A 17,796-nucleotide genomic window follows, 5' to 3' on the forward strand; every position below is an offset into this window, starting at 1 on the left:
AGTCAATGCTCGCTATGTGAAACATGACTGGATACCTCATAGTATATGGCCGAATTGTGTGATGTCGGTGATGTCGAATCTTGTTGAATGCTGGGATGAGGGATGTGTGATTGAATCGTAATTACTCTTTACAGAAGTAACGAAAGATATTACTTCCAAAAATGCGTGTTTTGTGACGGTTGGACGATTACTGAAAAACTAATAGCAAAGTCTTATCATAATGTGCGATCAGTTTTGGGAACCTCTAGCAGAGGTTTATATCGCCGAGCAGAGCGAGTTCTCTGATCCTGATGCCTTCATCTACTGTTTGTGCAGCAGAGTCTTTATAAAGTAAGTAGTAAAATATTATTCATTGATAATATGACAACTGCAAACTACAGTATCTTCCATACTTGGCCGTGTCTTTTTTCTCATCCAAAAATACCGGGTGTCTACAAAGAAAAAATTGTTTGTCATTATTGATTCGTAACTTTGTGACAGTCTGAATTCGTTGTTTGAGACCTCTGTTTAAAGTTAACCTATCGTGATTTAACTGAATGTATGTCGTCATTAAATTGAGCGTGATAACCAAGGTGTTAACCATGTCAATTTTTTGAGAAGAAGTCCGGAGAACTTTGCTGTAGTTAACACGGAGGATGCCAGCGAAGATGAAGATCTCGAAAGAGATCAAGTCGGTGAAATGTTGGAGCACCAAAGACGAATTTTGGTTGAAACACAACTTCCAGGGAAACATGACGTAAGTAGCAATGGTTTTTTTTTTTATAACGCTCCACTATCTGTTTGTTTGATGATCATTCCTTCATTACTTATATTATTCTCATTGTTTCCTCACTTAAAAATGATGGTTACGGACTCAAAATAATCTTCATATGATTATATGAAAATAATTTGTTGATCGAATAGGAGGAGCCAGTGAGTTGTTACTGCAGTGCTTCACACACGGACAACAACTATTCTACCGATGAACATGATTCGATTCGCGATTCATCACACCGTCCACCAGCAGCACCTCTAACTCAAAAGCTTGGTTTGCATCAGTCGGATTCTGGTGCAGATTTATCGGAGTACCATGACTATCACGAGGCAAAGAGCATCCAAAACCTCTTTGCAGCTTATGGCAAGACTTTTAGCACTGGGGATGTGGATGACATAAGAGAAAGTCCTCATATTTTCGAAAAAATGGGTCAACAAAGTAAAAAGATGTTCCAAAAGTATAGAGAAAATGATATCGAAGATGTGAGCTTAGAAGCATTACAAGCTGAAGTGCACCGCAAATGCCAAACTAAAGATTTGGTGGGCAATGCATATTATAGACTAGATGCTAAGTCGAAGGAACAAAAAGATGAGTGCCAACTATTGGTCTCTGATGAACCTGGAGCTATGGATAGCGAACCATCTCCACTCGAAAATAATTCTGAATTCAACGACTGTTGTACCAAGCTGATGAGTAACTGTTTCGAATGGCAAAATAATTTTAGCACCCAACTACAACGCACGTGTTCCAAAAATTTTAGTGTAAATAGTCAAGGTACTGATTCAACTGTGATAAAAAATGATAGCCCATATAGTAAAGATAAAATAGAGAAGCTTTGGGGACAATTTTGGTCTGAAAATGGGGAACAGCTGATATGGGCATCTTGGATTGAAAAATATGCTGACTATATTAACCCAGATTACATGCAGCAGTATCAATTTCCAAGTGGGGAAAAACGGGTGGATGTACAAAAACAAAAGACTGCCGCCGAAACTTTCCCAGAACAAAATACATGCTTTCCAAATCGGGCCCACAAAAACTGTAAACTAAGCCGATCCAATTTCGAAGGAATATTCAGTAAAACTATGAAAGAGCCAAGCATAGTAAACCATACCTGTCAAACGGAGGATACTAATTTTTCATTTCAAGACACAAACCAAATAGTTGTTAATGACAATGATGCAGATGAAAACAGAAAGAAATTAATTAATCATGAAATATCCCCTGAATTGGGTGAGGGTTGGAATCCACTGAGTCCGTTCAGCTTAGAAGAGAGTTATAATCAACTATCAAACATGGAAGACGAACGACTTCTCACCACATCTAGGTGTAGTTCCATCAGTGAGTCTATTGCTAACACTAATGCAACAACGGATTCAATGACCGATGTCACCAAAATGACCATAAACAGCTCTAGTTTTGATTCGAATTCTATTCAATCTTCAAGCTTGTTCAGTTCTACCACTAGCTCAATAGAAAGTAACATTACAAGCAGTAGCTCTGAATTGGAGAGTGAACCAGGAATGGAAGATGCTGATAAGTACTGGCAGCAGTTGTGGAAGGAACACTTTGAAGAACAGTACTGGTTGCAATGTAAACTTTTTGTTGAAAGATATGATCAGGAGCTAGAATTACATTTGGATAGCGCCACTCATCAGAAGATAAATGATCATATTCACGATATTGCAAATAGTTGTGAGTATTATTCAAATGCTGACGATGTTAAAGACTCACATAGTGACGATGTTGAATCTCGTAAGAATTGCCAGGATTACACAGATCTAGAACACGTGAATGCATCCATGAACGAATCTAGCACCACAAACGATACTGCTGAAATTCAGAAGGGTTCCACGGTCTTGCCGATAACTAGAAAATTGAATTCACGAATGAAGATGATGGTTATGGAATCCGTCGGGACACTTATGCAAAATCTTACCATGCATTCTGACGAAGCGCAACTTGTAGATGGTGAGACACAGCCAAATAGAGAGGATAATCATCATCCGGGTAATACGGAGAATAGCCAAGGCCCTGGCACTCCAGTTGATAGCAGTGATCTAAGTAGACATCAATGCAATCTGAGCTTGAATTCTTCGCAAAATTCATCTGGTGCTGGGGATGGCGACAGACGTAACGATCAAAAGCCAATAACATTGAAAAGATGGTATTAATATAAATATATCGCGTTACTAATGCCGAAATGGCGTATAAAGCAAAAATTTCTCTAATAAACTTCAATATGAGTGAAATATATAAATCTGTGGGAAAAATGAAAATTATTATTTTTTTTTTTGATATACGTCCTTGTGGCTTTAAGAAAAAAATCTTCAAGTCAAAATGGCGTATCATTTTTTGTCAAATTTCTATTAATGATTAGGCCAAAACAAGAAAAAAAGCTGCAAAAGCAGTAATAATAATGACTCCTCCACTCAATTTTTTTCTTCATTCTTTCCACAGATTTTTATATTCTACTCATATTCAAATAGATTAGAGTAAGTATTATATTAATTTTAGAGACTTTTATGATTTCACATACTTATGTAAATCAAAGATTTTTTTGGCAAGGTGATATGATAATCTTAAAATATTTCAAACTTGACATCAATAATTATATCAGTTTTACATTATTGAGAATAATTTGTAACGAGATTATTGATTGTACAGTTCACAAATTTGGCAACAGGGCAATTTATTGAATTTAAAGCATCCAACTCGAATTTTCATTGGTATAATATAAGGATCAGCAAACATTACATTTATTAGAATTACAAAATATTGCACTAATCTCCAAAATCAATATATCTATAGTATTAAATAATTACAATAATCATAATTTTTTCTAAAAAATTTTCTCCAATGTTTAGCAATGTGGTTCCAGATTTAATGTCTATAATTTAGAAAGTGTGAACAAAGCCGAAAATTTTTTTTAGCCATGAAGCGGACTGTGATGAGAGCAGCGAGGGATTGGAGACTGTGAAAAAAGCGTTCTCTCTGATGGGATATACCTTCACCAATGATCAGCAGCAAACCAAACTACAAGGAGAAGTGGTGTATAGAAAACGTAACATTCGATTGCAAAATAGACAACTTAAAATGAAGTTCAACAGACCTCGGCCCAGTAACAAACATATATATTTTGATGACAACGGAGATGAAATTACAGATACTTTGGATAAGGTAAGTTGCTGCTCATCAATTTTCAAAGTATATGCATAGGTTGAATTGATTGTATACTTTGTCTATTGAGAGGGTGGACTCACGTACTTTACCATTGACAAGCAGAGTGGAAAGAGTGTAGAAAGCCCGTAGTGAGCTATCCCGGATTGTGCATGTAAAAATTGAATGCCCAGGCTGAAATAAATTCAGGATTGTGATGTAATATGAAATCTAAATTTACGTACAACATTCATTGAAATGGATTACTTATCAAATTGCTAGAGATTATATCAATTAGAAAAATAGAAAAATATTCATCACTATAAATTATTTCATCAGAAATGAAAATTATTGCAATGAAATCATATGTGTAGTGCGTAATGTAATCACTGCTTGTATTAAACTGACGAGTGTCTGTTCCAAATCAAGTCCATTCTGTTGTTGGATAGAGTATACTATATCCTATCCGAAATAAAACAAATTAATGATACTTTGCTATTACTGGTGAATATTTAATATGATCTGACAGGAAATAAATAAAATCATATTTGGCATGTTTTCCAATAAAGGTTGCCGATGAACCAGTCCCTAAACCGAATGATAGGGGATCTTATACAACACTTTTTACCTCAAGCTCTGATGAAGAATGTAATCCTACGTTTGCCGGAAAGATCCCGGTAAAACGTCTTCTATTCAATAAATTGAGCACAAGTTCAATGGACCCAAAACCAGAACCAAATAAACAAATTTCGCCCAGAAACAACCAGGTGAAGAGTGAACAGGAACACTTGCCAGCTAAAGACATGATGAAGGCTGTTGATTTTATTGAAGAACCGGATTTCACAGACTTGAGAAATGTGAAAGATCCCAAGGAGTCGAATTGTGAGGACAGTTTGATTAGTTGTGGGGACAAAGTTCACACTACTCCAGGACTTAAAATCCGGAACACGGAGGCGAATCTGATAGATGATGTTTTTATGGATGTCGATTCAAAGTCTCCAGACGATGTATTTGAAGTCAAGGTCTATGACGATGATCTCACAAAAAGAATATCTAAAAAAAAGAAGAGGAAACAGAACAAACGAAACATTAGTCTTCCTCCAGAAGTGGCTGGTGACAGAACTCTCATAAAGTATTGGCTCAAAAGATATCGTTTATTCAGCAAATTTGATCAGGGAACTAAATTAGATCGGGGTGAGTTTTCACTATCATTTCAGTTACTCTATCAATAAGGTCTCAGATTTATGATTTGTGATCTATTACAGAGAGTTGGTTTTCCATAACGCCAGAAAAAGTTGCAAAGCACATCGCCAATCGGTGTAAGTGCGATACCATAATTGATGCTTTTTGCGGAGCAGGAGGAAATACAATACAATTTGCTTTCACTTGTGAAAGAGGTACAGTATCCATTTAATAGAATCACAATAAACTGAAGATAGAGACAATAAATGAAATCTTATTCCATTTTCAGTCATTGCCATAGATATTGATCCAGAGAAGATACAGCTGGCTCGGCACAATGCGAAAGTTTATGGTGTCGAAGATAGAATAGAGTTTATCGTTGGTGATTTCTTTAAATTATCATCAAAGTTGATCGCAGACGTTGTTTTTCTCAGCCCTCCATGGGGTGGCCCACAGTACTCAAAAGACGAAACCTTCAGTATGGAAAAAATTTTGCCTCCAATGGGTGGAGCAGCATTGTACAATGTATCAAAAACTATTACCGAGCACATTGCCTACTTTTTGCCACGTAATGTTGACACAATGCAGGTGAGAATGCTCAACTAATCAGTTATTATTTCAAGTAAGATCAATTTTTATGAACATGAATAATGAATTTAATTTTATTTTTACAGCTCGCGATGCTGGCTGGCCCAGGTGGTGCTGTAGAAGTGGAACAAAATTTCCTTGACAAACATTTGATAGCATTGACTGCTTACTACGGTGAATTACTCAATGAGTGAAGCTTGATGCACAATAGAAGACATCTGTTACCCTATAGTAAGAAAAAAAAAAATCTGTGGTGTGTAAAAAGTATAGTATGGTAAGAAATGATTCATATCGACTGATAATGACTGACACAGTCAGAAGTACAGAGATTGAACCGGACGCGAATATGAAGTGATGCTTTTACAACTTTAGCGATCATTGACCAATATTCTGACTTTCGTATTCGATGGCATTCGGTAATTCACGAATGCGGTTTCTCCATTTATTGCTATATAGTTGTATATTATATATTTCTCGGGGTTGTCTGTATAATTATATTACTCCAGGTGGCCTAATGTTAGTCAGGAAAGAATTTCATTCAACATGATAAGCAATTTTGAATGTAGAATTCGATCCAAGAATGTCGGTTGAATCTAGCCGTGTGATCGTTCATTACATCTTCCGATATTTTAAAATTGCATCATCTTTACTCATATGTATATGTGTTATGAAAATAATACAACGATACAGGGCGCTGAGCTAAGCATTGAGACCAATCACTTCAAACTACTTGCTTTCTATGGTCTTACATCTGCAGGTGAGAATAGTAAACAGCTGGCTGTAACAGAGGAGATAAAGAACCAAACATTCTGAATGTGATCCAATAAGCTTGAAATCAGGGGATACGATAAATTGTTCTCTTCATATTTTATGTGATTTTTCTTTTTTCTACCTTGTTTTTTGTACAACAAGGCGATCAAGAAACCCAGATCACTGAGTTTTACTGTAATCATATGTTTGATAATTGCAATCTTGCGTCACATTTTTTATACAAAATACAAGTATTACAGCTTTCTATCTATACGTCTGTACTCAAATATTTAGTAGTTACAGTTAATTTGCATAATAAGTGAATATTAGCCATAATTTTTAATCGGCCGTTCGCTTTCATTTGATAGACAAACTGTACAAGGTGAATGTGAGGTTGAGACAAACCCGAACATTCACCCTTCAAGCATTCATAATTACATGATTGGCATAAGTGAGTCTGTAATTTATCAGAAATTATTTGCACATCATCAAAAGTAAAGATACTTTTTTTTAATGTTGATTGATATTTACCCTTTATACTGTTCCACTTAATAAAGCCGAATTTTAATTTTAAACATCTATTGTGTTGTCTATATAAACTCCTAAACCATTTATTTTAGAAAAAAAAAGTCAACCCTGTTTTCAGCAGCATGAAGAGATAATAAGCATGAAAAGAAAAAAAAGATAGGGATATCATTGTCAGAAAAAATCAATTCTGAAGTCGTCGTTCTTTACTATGAAAAAAGAAGTAATGAGAACAAAATTACTTTAATTTCAACTGTAGGTGGCCGTTATATCAGATAAGCTTATCGTTCAGGCGGACATCATGGACATAAAATGTTTGCTCATCTGCAGTCAACATATCGTTTTCACCGGAGAAACAACCACAGCTTAAATAGGAGAAAAAGTCGGAATCGCAAAAAAAAAAAAAAGGAAAAACTCACACAGTTGTTTAAATTCATAAGTACATTTTTTGAAAAATTGTAGGTAGAGGTAATCAAGTAAACATTTTGATCTCAATTCGATATAGCAAATATTTTTTTCACAAGTATCATAGTTATCAATATATCTATGCAAGTATCAAGCCCGTGCATAAATACCAAATTCAACGATTCATAAAGAATGGCTCACCAAATTTGTCCAGCCGATCAAGATACCGTTGATCTTATAAAGAAGCATTACCCTTCCGATGTTGAATTTAAATACGTGAGAATAAATGGAGTGTTGCTATCGGAGTATTACCTAAAATCTATCGATCTCGTTGAAAATTTTCGAATCCGCGACGACGATGTTTGGGTTTGCAGCTTTCCAAAGACTGGTATGAAATTAATAAATAAATCCCATCCTCCTTGTATATAAGGCATTATATTTTTTTCTCGTTTATTTGGGGGGAAAAAATGTTTAAGGAACAACATGGAGTCAGGAAATGGTGTGGTGTGTTAATAATGACTTGGATTTTGAAAGGGCTAAGGTACCGCTAACGGAAAGGTTTCCATTTTTTGAGTAAGTTGAAGTGTAGTCGAAGTCAGAACAATAGTACAGTTTTGAGAATTGCCACGCCTCACAGACCTATGATATAACAGGATCATCGTGCGAGTTATACCTATAGGGGATAAAAGATTAGATTACATTACTCCTCTCAGATATTTTTCAGATGCTCTGCCGTATTTGGAGGACTGTTATATCCAGATGGAAAACCTGATAGCGATATACCGGAATATTTTGCAGACTGCATTAGTTTTGTTGAAAAATTACCATCGCCCCGTTTCATCAAAACTCATCTTCCGTTTCATCTTCTACCGCGGCAGCTTCGAAGTGGAGAAACGAAAGCAAAGATCGTGTACGTCTTCCGTAATGTAAAAGATACTTGCATCTCTTACTACCATCACACACGATTATTCGACGGTTATGAAAAAAACTTTGATAGTTTTGCCGAGCTCTTTCTCCAAAATGCATGTACGTACAGTATGAAACATTAGGATCATTCGTGAAATCAATGACTGCGTCCCTTTTTGAACCGGAGATTTTTTTCTTCTGTCTTCATATTTTCCAGTGCATTATGCACCATTTTGGGATCACGTGTTGAGTTATTGGAATTTGAGAAAACGAGACAATATGCTCATTTTGAAATACGAGGACATGAAAAGGGTGAGTTCTTATAGTGTTTACCATACATTTCTAATTATTTGTTGTCTAATGAAATTTTGTTACCACCAAAGGACTTACCTTCAATAATAAAAAATACCGCGACCTTCTTTGGCAAAAATTTAACCAGTGATCAACTGACGACACTCACACAACATCTGAGTTTCTCTAGTATGAGGGAAAATCCGGCAGTTAACAACGACCAGCTTTCAGCTCATGTTCAAAAAATTCTACAGACCAAACGCGAGGGTAAATTTATGAGATCCGGAGCTATGGATCAATGGAAAACTGTCATGACGTCAGAGCTTACAAAAAAATTTGACGATATGACCGCGCGGAAATTAGAGGGTACCGGATTATCATATTAAGATATAATACGGAGGCTTCAAGAATTTTATTACGATAAGTTACGATAGTTGAAAACATGGTGTTACTGTGTACAAAAGAGCAAATATCGAAACGCCAGCAAATTAAAAAATTGAAGTATTGTATTATTTAAATTTCTTTGGTTGTATAATTTCAAAATAAATCGAGTTTCTGGTGGCGCATAGTCTTAGAAAAGACATTTCGTAGAAAACCCCAGGGATAAACATCAGTGCAAGCTACTTTTCTTTTCTTTCTATTTTTATAATAATCAATTGGTTGACATCTACTCCAACACGTTAATTAACGCCGATGAGCGTATAAAAATCGGACTGTATAAGAGTGTGCTGTTCCGAATATAAAAGTAACTTGACGATTGAGTTATACACAGGAAATTTGAATCCTCAATAGAAGTAATTGGAATCACTATCGCAGTAGTAGATTGCATTACGATATTTTTGATTTCCAACTGGAAGTGAAAAATCGCAGATTCGCAGATTTGCAATGATTGCAATACCCGAAGATTCAATATACCAACCAATTAGGAATGCTTATATAATCTAGCTCTTTGGTTCAATGCCCTGAAATGTAAAAACTCAAAAAAATGTCCAAGACTGTAATGCACATAATACATCATCTTCGCGGTAATTATGCCCCGACCGTAATTACATTAGATAAAAAAAAAAAATGATTTTAATCAATGGCAATTAGGGCAGAGATCCAATTCCCGTGATTGTATAGTGTGTGTAGTGTGGATTCTACATTCTGCGCTACGCAGGTCATGAGCTCGCATCATTTAAATTGCGTCTTGGCATTCTCATCACGCAGATGTTACCATCATCCGTCATTCAACGGTTTCTATCCGTTATGTGTAATGTACACCACACACATGTTAAACCTGTAATGACTTAATGACGAACAGAGAGAAATCTAACTTTGTCGGACAAATCGATTAATCAATGCACACATTTAACTAAGATAAAACGATCATTTCTTATCTGATTTTTGAAAATAAGGCGATATGTCTCGACAGCTATTGGTCAAATGTGCAGTGCCATGCATGTACCAATTAGTCGACCATGACGCGTAGTACCGACAAATATGAGCCTGACGTTTTAACGATGACCTTGAAGCTCTCGAGTGTCATGATGAAGAATTTCCCCGCTGAGATACGTAACGGGTTTCCAGCACGGACCATGACGAATAGAAGGTCGCGGGCAATCGCTGGCGGTAATTTGTACCATTGACTTTCGTACGCTGCGTAAGCTAGACCAAAACTTTGATTCTTAAGATGGTCACCGGCGAATGAATAAAGCAACAGTTGCATCATAACAGCCCACATGTAAAGCACGTATTTGCTACCTCCAAGTAGATCTCCGTTTTCTAGGCACAATATGAACTGAAAACCTGTTGGAAGATGGATTAGAAAACTTCCGAACACGATATTCAATCCAGTACAAAAATCGGATGAAATTGCTTACCGATTATGCAAATCATGACCGAACTAACGAGCAGCTGTCCGAGTATCATGATGTTGAATGTGTCTTCCAAATGTTCCGAAAATCGGATCAATTCATAATGTCGTTTGGTTAGTGCGACTATTTTCTTTCGCAAAACGATCACGGCATTCGGTTTGTGCTCTATAGTTTCAGGAATAGAATCGAGAAGCGTTCGAAAGTCTATTTTGAGTAGTTCCAGTTGTCCGCAAACATGCATCGTGAGAAAAAATATGAGAGCATCGATACCGTAGTTTCCGGTACATGTTATCATGCCTTGAACAGTTTGTAGAATGAATACGATTTCATAAATTGGCGAAGAGTTCGTATCGATAAGGTAATTCGCACGTATCGGAAGCAATTTGCATGACGATCCTGTAGAGTTTTGCGCTGTACAGTCAGTTGATATCGTTTTAACGATTGCTAATACCAGGTACATGATGTAGCTGATGTAAAGTAACGACATAAGGCCGAAAAAAACGATTTTTCCCAGGCCACGGTGATTTTCCATTATCTGACGAGCTTCGATATTTCGAATATTGTTCCAATCTTTCGCCACAAAATTTATGCAATCGGCCATACTCTCCCTATGTAGTACCAGGGTAATGAGTTTTATTACAACCATGTTCACTACCACGTTGCAGGTGAGATTTTCTATGGTGTTGTCCAAGTTTCTCAAATTCGATACCAAGTCGATGTATTGCGGAATGGCGATAGTGATCTGGATTAGAAAAATTTACTTAACGAGACCGGAGACCGTGGGAATTCGTTATTGCAAATGTTAAAAATATTACCTGAGATATGATGATTACTCCAAGTCTAAATCTTTGATATTGAAATGGCCATACACCGAGAAATGTCAAATTCAATTTGTACATGTTCAGCGTTGATTTGGCATCGGAATTCCAGATAATCATTTTGATATTCTATGAATACGGACAGTTCAAACACTTGACATACTCTGACCGCCTGTTAAATTTCGCTGGATTCAGAGGTAGCTAATAAAAATGACCGTACATCCAATTCCGTTTGATAACACATAGTTATTTCTTTTCCTTTTTTTTTATATTTGTTTATTGAACAACACTTTGTCAAGCGTGTGCGGTATAACTTGGCTTTGATGTTGTCCAGTTCGGAAGAGCGATCGGCTTCATAAATAGCTTCATTCAAATGCATGTCGAACGTCCGTTCGCACAGGGGTAGTTCAGACGAAATTACTGCTTTATATTTTATACGTGTGTAACATACATATATATATCAACGTTGAAATATGGCATGAAAAATTAATGCTAACATTCATCCACTTTTCAATTATACCACAGTGTCCCAGACCGTGTTTCTTTCAGCTTTTTGAAACTAGTGCGAGTTTATATAGGGGGATAAAGAAAGAAAAAACGGTTCAAACAAAGAATTTTTCGCCTATATTCACCGTAAAAATCTACAAAGCTGTTAAAATTAACCGACGAGTAACCACGTGAGTTGTGTAGCAACCGATGTTGGCAAAGGTGAGGACTCGATGCTCACGAATAAATATACTAACGTTCAATATATTTATGTTTGTACCGAACGTCTGTGGACTTCTGATCATTCTTCATAGACCCATGCGGCACATATCGTTCGACGGCGGTCATGTTTCTTTTTTTACGCCTGCAATTTACGATGAAAGATAATCGGAAGGCGACGAAGAATAAAATTTTATACATACAAACGGAGAAGATCGACTTTGCAGACGGGAGCGTAAAATTCCTGCACGATCGATCATAGCGGTTACGAATTATTCATTTGATATTTTATTTAGATCTTTTGTTTTTCTACTCTTTGAATTCGGTAGAAACGATCATCTTGGTCAAGTGCAGTATGTTGTCCAGGTGATATGATGTTGAAAAACGGTAATGGGCAGATGAGTATACGGAACAATTTACCCTGGAATTTCTTCAACGAGAATTACCTCTACGATCATTCAAAAAGCAGCTATTTTTCGGTCAAGTTATTTACCACAAGGGTCGAATTAGTTGCGTGAGCGTCAAGAACGTTTTATACCTGAAGATGTGTAGGTATACGGAGGACATCGCAGGTAGGCCTCCTGACCGTTCCCTAATTTTCATCGGGTCAGTGACTCGCCTACGTAGCGAGTCCGAAAGTCGTGGTAGACGACGTCGGGATAGAAGGAGGTGGCAGCTGAGTAAGCAGAGAGTTCGTGTCGGAGGCTTAAGAATCGGCGGCTCGTATAAGCACCAGGTATGAACACCGAGAATCAGGCAGTTCAGAGCCAGGTAAGTACCGTTGCTCAGGCCACCTTCAATGTCAGTATCACCCCGGCGCTCGCCTCGAGTGCATCGGCGTTTATAATATTGCTCAAGACGTCATCCGCCTTGACGATAGATCGCCAGAAAACCAAAAATTTTGAACTACAATAAGAGAAAAAAAAAAAAAAAAAATAGAGTAAACAAGTAATACGATCAGTGAATACTCTGGCTTTTACAAATCGTTATTCATAGAGTTTATCGAACCAACCGTTCCTTTATACTTTTGGAAAACGAGACGGAGACGACTTTCAAAAGAGGTATGTTCATCGGATTGAAAGGTGGAGAAAAATAACTAATCCCAACGAAATACACCCAGCTTCACCCCATTGACAAAAAGCTTGTTTTTCATCGTAAGATTTTCAGGTTTAGCATAAATGGTATCTGAAACACAATCTGTAAAGGAAAATCAATTTTTTTTGCATCGATTAAATCTGAAACTTGAAGGGTTTTTTATGATTGGAATCAAATCCCACCTTATTTGATGATGTTGATTCATAAGTTGAAATTCTAAAAATAATAATATTGATAATACACGAGGTCAACCGAAGTAATGCAAGTATAAAAAACTGCATAAAATAAGACGATCAGAAAAATATTTGTATACAGTCCAGATGATCCAATATTGTCAGTGTCTATACATCCGAGAGATTAGAATACCGATGCACTTTCGTTTGAACAGTTTTCTTTACTCTTTATTTCATTTTTGAATATTTGTGCACCAAATATTCTCGATTTTTGCATAACATTTTTTCATTTGTCCCAACGCATCTAGTACACGGCCAATATCGGTACATATATAGTCATGAAATAACATCGTGCGATAAGAATAATTTCAACTGCAAGTCGTTATGATTAAAATTCAATGCGCACCATTAAAAATAAAAAGGAAAAAAAAAAACCGGTTCCACTACCCTATACATCGGTAACTTACAGCTATCGGTCACTGTGAAAATAGTATTGATGAATCATAATTATGATGGACAAATAATTTTTGGAAATTTTATGTACATTTATGATATAGCAACGGACTGGGTACATTGCATATGTATGTATACCCTGTTGCTATTGCGATGAATACTTCATTCCTTTTTTGGCGACATTATTATTTTCATTTTGACTCGAACAGTTATTTTTACAGGTATCATGTATCTTTTCTAACTGTTGTACGCTAATCGTATACAATATATGTATGTAATGTTCAATGTATTTGACTGAAATACACTACACCTACTCAGACGGTGTAAAATGGTCTGAGAATTGACGAACGATTTGAAATTAGATTTCGGAAATGTTCTCATCTAAATCTAATGAACGTCTCGAATTTGCATTTTTATATCACAATTATCGTTATCCATTACCACGACAATTTTTTTGTCTAAACGCGGTACTATTTGGCAGAATTAAAACCTCAAGTAGATGCTGGATCGAACGTCATTTTGAAGTTTGGGAAAAGTATCATTTGTTTGACTGGAAAGTTTGATTAAATATGTCCTGGTATTCAGTAGCGCTATGTACGGCCATAGCTTATGCATAGCCTTCGATTCTTTATCGGAATGTTTGAATATAATCGTACAGGTATATCACGTGAGCTGGCGCACTAAATTCACCATCGCTAGAAAAACCGTTACATATAGCGGGCTCAAAACTATGGTTACTATACGATAGTAAGACACCGCTGTTTACTTGATGTAAACGTATCTAACGAAGTTCAGGCAATAACTTTTTTTTTCACTAGGACATAAAACTGACCACACCATAAAACACTCTATACCGCAATTATTATAACTCGTGTCACGCGATTGTTCAATATCTCACCCGATTGTGAGACTAATTCGTGAAAACTATTTTAAATAAGTTCGATACTATGACGCGACTCTCCAATTATTTATAAATCGTTCATCCATACTCCTGAGGTTGAAAACTCGATTTCGTTGGTGAAGTAATATTAAAAAGTCGACCCAGCAATGTACAAATTGCGAAACACATGCGATTGTACATTTTTCAAAACTATCATCTCAGTGAATTTGAAATTTCACGATGATATTATACTATAACGGGATATTGAATTCGATTTCTAAATCGAATCACTCACATGTGTAATATGCATAACTATGAGCCAATTACCTCGTATCCGTACATAATGACTGATATTTCTCTTCGCCGTATTCAATTTCTGAGATTTTAATGCAGGTGCAAAAGATGAAATAAGATCATCACGTTCAGTGCGGCAAAGAGATAATCCTCGTCGGATGCAGTTCATCCGGGTCTTGAATGGGAATGGTTTTATTCCTAGTTTTTTTTTTTTTTGTTTGCAACAAAGCTAACTTCCAGATAAAACTGAATACGAATCAGCTATATCATAACACATTGACATTATTACAGTCAGTATTTGTGATGACTAAGAGGGTACCGTTGTTCCGGACACCTATATGTATACGCATGGACATTCGGAGAAAAAAAAAAAACAGAAAAGCAAAAAATATGACTTTCCAAACCTACGAGCAGTTATTTTAACATCCGCGAATTTGATATCGGTACGAAATGACGTCATTGCAGCGAGTATAGCAGTTACTTTATTGCCAAGCGACATGAGAATCCCGTACAGAGATCAACGGTCGTAATAAAAAACAATTATCCGTGGTAAATAATACATTAGACAGAAGCATCGATTGTTTATAGGACATCGGAAAATGGATCAGTTGTTGCATATCGTGCAATTTATAATAATTAGGATGCTCGTTAGTCTTGGTTCGTAAACGTTTCGTGTGCAGGTCACTCCAAGTCCCGCTATCATAGGAGAACGGTAAAAAAATTTAATCGGTAAACCACTTCCTGAATTGTGGACAGTGAGAATGACGTTATTTCAGCAGTTTACGAAACATAGTTTTCGGCTGGTGTAATTTTGTTCATTCTTGAATATTTTTCAGAATTTCAAAATGCGACTCTCGAGGATAGCGATTTTTCTACTATGCGTTGGTCTCGCCTCCTGCACGGCAGAAAGTGCCGAAAGCGATGCGGCGACAGCGTTCGTCGAAGCGGCCCGAGCACTTTTCAATGACAAAGAGGCCATTGGTGGACTTCAAGGAATGGCTAGCGCGTTTATGCAGTCTGGTGCAGGGAAACAGGTAAAATAAAAACCAAATAAAATATGCTCAACAATGAGACGTGATGATCAACTCGTCAAGTTCGACATTTCCGGGTCGTCAATGCAACGTACCCGTAACGGGACTTTCGTTCGACTATAATGTAGCATGCAACACTCGTGTCAATAACGAATGGAGTACTGTTCCAAGGTCAAAAGAAATTACCGGGGTCTTCGGTAATCGACGGCCCTTAGGCATACCTATTTGAAAACGAACATTATTATTACACAGGTAAACGAGATGTTGTCTGGTGGCGACGCTGGTGCAGCAGCAGGTCCGATACTATCCGGTATCGGAAGTCTTTTAGCTAACGCTGGTGGCGGTGAAGGCCGAAGTGGAGAAAATCCGTTCATCAGCAATATGATCGACGGATTGCTTCAGAATATTGGCAGTGGATCGAGAGAACAGAAGTCACAATCTTCTCAAGAGGCGGGAGGTGGCTTCGATTTTGAGACTATGTTGAACATGGCCAGTATGTTCCTGGGGGAAAATGCAAACGCCGAAAGTATCATGGGGCTTTTACCGATGTTGATGCAAAACTTTGGAGTTGGTTCGAGCGAGGACAGTACAGGAGTTAAAAAACACGATCACTCGGGTCATTCTTGGTTTCTTCCACCGGTACTCGAAAATATTCACATAATGTGGGAGCACTTTAGGTAATAGTTGTTGAACATTTTTTATCCAAAGGATTTGATTTGATCGCATTTTTTTCTATACGTTTTTTACAGAAACTCCGAGTTGGGTCAAACACTGTGGAAAAACAGTGGACTGGCCAACATCGTTGGATCGATGATGGACAAGGATGGTAATTTGGAGTATGAGAAGATATTTAACAGTTTTGAAAATCCGGTTCTCAGACGTAGATGGGTGAGGAGTCTAACGAATTTTGTGTCCGAATGGATTTCTCATATTTCCGATCCAACGACACGGCAAAGATACCTCACGACGGCTCAGTACGTTGGTAATGGATTCTTGAAATCTCAAGGTTACCCGAAATCCGTTATGTTCGACCCTGTTAAACCGGCAGAGAGTCTTTCGAGGTTCGTATAAGCGGTAATCCTATAGCCGAAATTTGTCACGATTATGTTCAGTTTTTATAATCCGATATTTTTTTTTCTTTTTCAATTTAAATTTCTCCAGGATCGTTGACGCCATGGCCAAACGCTACATGAACATGAGAATCGACAGTCAAAAATATATAAAACCTGCCATCGCGTACTTCCAAGAGCTGGTGACTTTGGCATCCGAAAAAGGATTCGTAATGTCTCACATAAACGCGAACGAGCTCAGTAACAAGCTCAGCGACACTTTGAACAACGAGATAATCGAGCCACTTCTCAAGGTGAATATGAAAAAAAGAATATCGCGTTACAGCGTATCTAAATAATTCAAATTCTCGACGCCACAATTCGAGCGTGTTGATCTTTCTTGTTTCTTTCTTTTTTTTCAATGAGATACGATCTTTCATCTCCAGGTTTACCGTTCCTACAAGTGGGGCACGAAAAGACCGGAATGTGCTGCCCACATTCTTTGTACGATAAACGAGAGGGAATCAGACTCAACGACATCGCTTCGCCACGGGGTTACAAGAGTGGCAAGTTATCCAGCTGCTTGGTTCCTCAGTAACAAAACCGGCATTAACTTTTGGAATTTATACGCTGCCGTGAGCGAGAGCGAGCGTTGCTTTGTAAGTTAGAACAAATTCGTGGCTTCAACATTTTTTATTTTCATAATGAAATCTTTAAATTTCTTCACCTTTTTCTCTCAACCCTTGTTTTCACAGGCAAAGCATCCCGTCGACTGTAGGGACTTCCATGAAGAGGAAGTCAGAGTGACAACCGAAGCTGTGCACAGTGAACTTTGAGCCCACAAACCAAAAAAAGAGAGGAGAAATAAAATCTACGACTGTG

General features: G+C 37.2%; 4 protein-coding genes and 1 long non-coding RNA gene across 7 annotated transcripts; 3 read left to right on the forward strand and 2 right to left on the reverse strand.

Moving 5' to 3' along the window:
• Nucleotides 1-35: 35 nt before the first annotated feature.
• LOC105691383 lies at nucleotides 36-7,008 on the forward strand. Of its 2 annotated transcripts, none has more exons than XM_048653221.1 (8): nucleotides 36-330; nucleotides 598-736; nucleotides 904-2,921; nucleotides 3,688-3,934; nucleotides 4,483-5,107; nucleotides 5,179-5,310; nucleotides 5,385-5,683; nucleotides 5,770-7,008. In XM_048653221.1, the coding sequence occupies exons 1-8, from the start codon at nucleotides 221-223 to the stop codon at nucleotides 5,875-5,877; spliced, it is 3,678 nt and encodes a 1,225-aa protein (XP_048509178.1). In that variant the 5' UTR covers nucleotides 36-220; the 3' UTR covers nucleotides 5,878-7,008. The 2 variants fall into 2 exon arrangements, with proteins under 2 accessions (XP_048509178.1, XP_012265246.2); XM_012409823.3 differs by having other exon boundaries at nucleotides 37-330; nucleotides 601-736.
• Nucleotides 7,009-7,277: 269 nt separating this feature from the next.
• On the forward strand, nucleotides 7,278-9,128 carry LOC105691398 (luciferin sulfotransferase). The gene is made up of 5 exons (XM_012409850.4): nucleotides 7,278-7,751; nucleotides 7,840-7,936; nucleotides 8,088-8,389; nucleotides 8,487-8,581; nucleotides 8,653-9,128. Exons 1-5 carry the CDS (start codon nucleotides 7,556-7,558, stop codon nucleotides 8,944-8,946), a joined length of 984 nt encoding a protein of 327 aa, XP_012265273.2. The 5' UTR covers nucleotides 7,278-7,555; the 3' UTR covers nucleotides 8,947-9,128.
• Nucleotides 8,994-11,414, reverse strand: LOC105691143 (odorant receptor 13a-like). The gene is made up of 3 exons (XM_012409440.4): nucleotides 11,232-11,414; nucleotides 10,423-11,158; nucleotides 8,994-10,348 (listed from the first exon to the last, which is right to left on the reverse strand). The coding sequence occupies exons 1-3, from the start codon at nucleotides 11,352-11,354 to the stop codon at nucleotides 10,011-10,013; spliced, it is 1,197 nt and encodes a 398-aa protein (XP_012264863.2). The 5' UTR covers nucleotides 11,355-11,414; the 3' UTR covers nucleotides 8,994-10,010.
• Nucleotides 11,415-11,835: 421 nt separating this feature from the next.
• Nucleotides 11,836-12,609, reverse strand: LOC125500414. Its single transcript, XR_007277793.1, has 2 exons — nucleotides 12,478-12,609; nucleotides 11,836-12,084 (listed from the first exon to the last, which is right to left on the reverse strand). It is a non-coding gene; the product is annotated as an uncharacterized LOC125500414 (long non-coding RNA).
• Nucleotides 12,610-12,662: 53 nt separating this feature from the next.
• LOC105691392 lies at nucleotides 12,663-17,755 on the forward strand. 2 transcript variants are annotated; one of them, XM_048653426.1, is made up of 7 exons: nucleotides 12,663-12,710; nucleotides 15,671-15,868; nucleotides 16,118-16,542; nucleotides 16,615-16,926; nucleotides 17,027-17,228; nucleotides 17,361-17,573; nucleotides 17,670-17,755. In XM_048653426.1, exons 1-7 carry the CDS (start codon nucleotides 12,678-12,680, stop codon nucleotides 17,748-17,750), a joined length of 1,464 nt encoding a protein of 487 aa, XP_048509383.1. In that variant the 5' UTR covers nucleotides 12,663-12,677; the 3' UTR covers nucleotides 17,751-17,755. The 2 variants fall into 2 exon arrangements, with proteins under 2 accessions (XP_048509383.1, XP_012265259.2); XM_012409836.3 differs by lacking the exon at nucleotides 12,663-12,710 and adding an exon at nucleotides 12,739-13,000.
• The last annotated feature ends 41 nt before the right edge of the window (nucleotides 17,756-17,796 follow it).

The sequence above is a fragment of the Athalia rosae genome, chromosome 3 (genome assembly GCF_917208135.1).
Source record: "Athalia rosae chromosome 3, iyAthRosa1.1, whole genome shotgun sequence".
Taxonomy (NCBI): domain Eukaryota; kingdom Metazoa; phylum Arthropoda; class Insecta; order Hymenoptera; family Athaliidae; genus Athalia; species Athalia rosae.

What these genes read in the sequence shown, in the direction of transcription:
- LOC105691398 (XM_012409850.4), top strand. Translation starts at nt 7,556, where the DNA reads ATGGCTCACCAAATTTGTCCAGCCGATCAAGATACCGTTGATCTTATA. An exon ending in GAAAGGTTTCCATTTTTTGA is followed by an intron (nt 7,937 to 8,087) that starts GTAAGTTGAAGT and finishes GATATTTTTCAG; the next exon opens with ATGCTCTGCCGTATTTGGAG. An exon ending in AATACGAGGACATGAAAAGG is followed by an intron (nt 8,582 to 8,652) that starts GTGAGTTCTTAT and finishes TTACCACCAAAG; the next exon opens with GACTTACCTTCAATAATAAA.
- LOC105691392 (XM_048653426.1), top strand. Translation starts at nt 12,678, where the DNA reads ATGAACACCGAGAATCAGGCAGTTCAGAGCCAG. An exon ending in ATCAGGCAGTTCAGAGCCAG is followed by an intron (nt 12,711 to 15,670) that starts GTAAGTACCGTT and finishes AATATTTTTCAG; the next exon opens with AATTTCAAAATGCGACTCTC. An exon ending in TAATCGAGCCACTTCTCAAG is followed by an intron (nt 17,229 to 17,360) that starts GTGAATATGAAA and finishes TTTCATCTCCAG; the next exon opens with GTTTACCGTTCCTACAAGTG.
- LOC105691143 (XM_012409440.4), bottom strand. Translation starts at nt 11,354, where the DNA reads ATGATTATCTGGAATTCCGATGCCAAATCAACGCTGAACATGTACAAA. An exon ending in GAGTAATCATCATATCTCAG is followed by an intron (nt 11,159 to 11,231) that starts GTAATATTTTTA and finishes TTTCTAATCCAG; the next exon opens with ATCACTATCGCCATTCCGCA. An exon ending in GGTCATGATTTGCATAATCG is followed by an intron (nt 10,349 to 10,422) that starts GTAAGCAATTTC and finishes ATCTTCCAACAG; the next exon opens with GTTTTCAGTTCATATTGTGC.
- LOC105691383 (XM_048653221.1), top strand. Translation starts at nt 221, where the DNA reads ATGTGCGATCAGTTTTGGGAACCTCTAGCAGAGGTTTATATCGCCGAG. An exon ending in TGCAGCAGAGTCTTTATAAA is followed by an intron (nt 331 to 597) that starts GTAAGTAGTAAA and finishes CAATTTTTTGAG; the next exon opens with AAGAAGTCCGGAGAACTTTG. An exon ending in GGGAACTAAATTAGATCGGG is followed by an intron (nt 5,108 to 5,178) that starts GTGAGTTTTCAC and finishes GATCTATTACAG; the next exon opens with AGAGTTGGTTTTCCATAACG.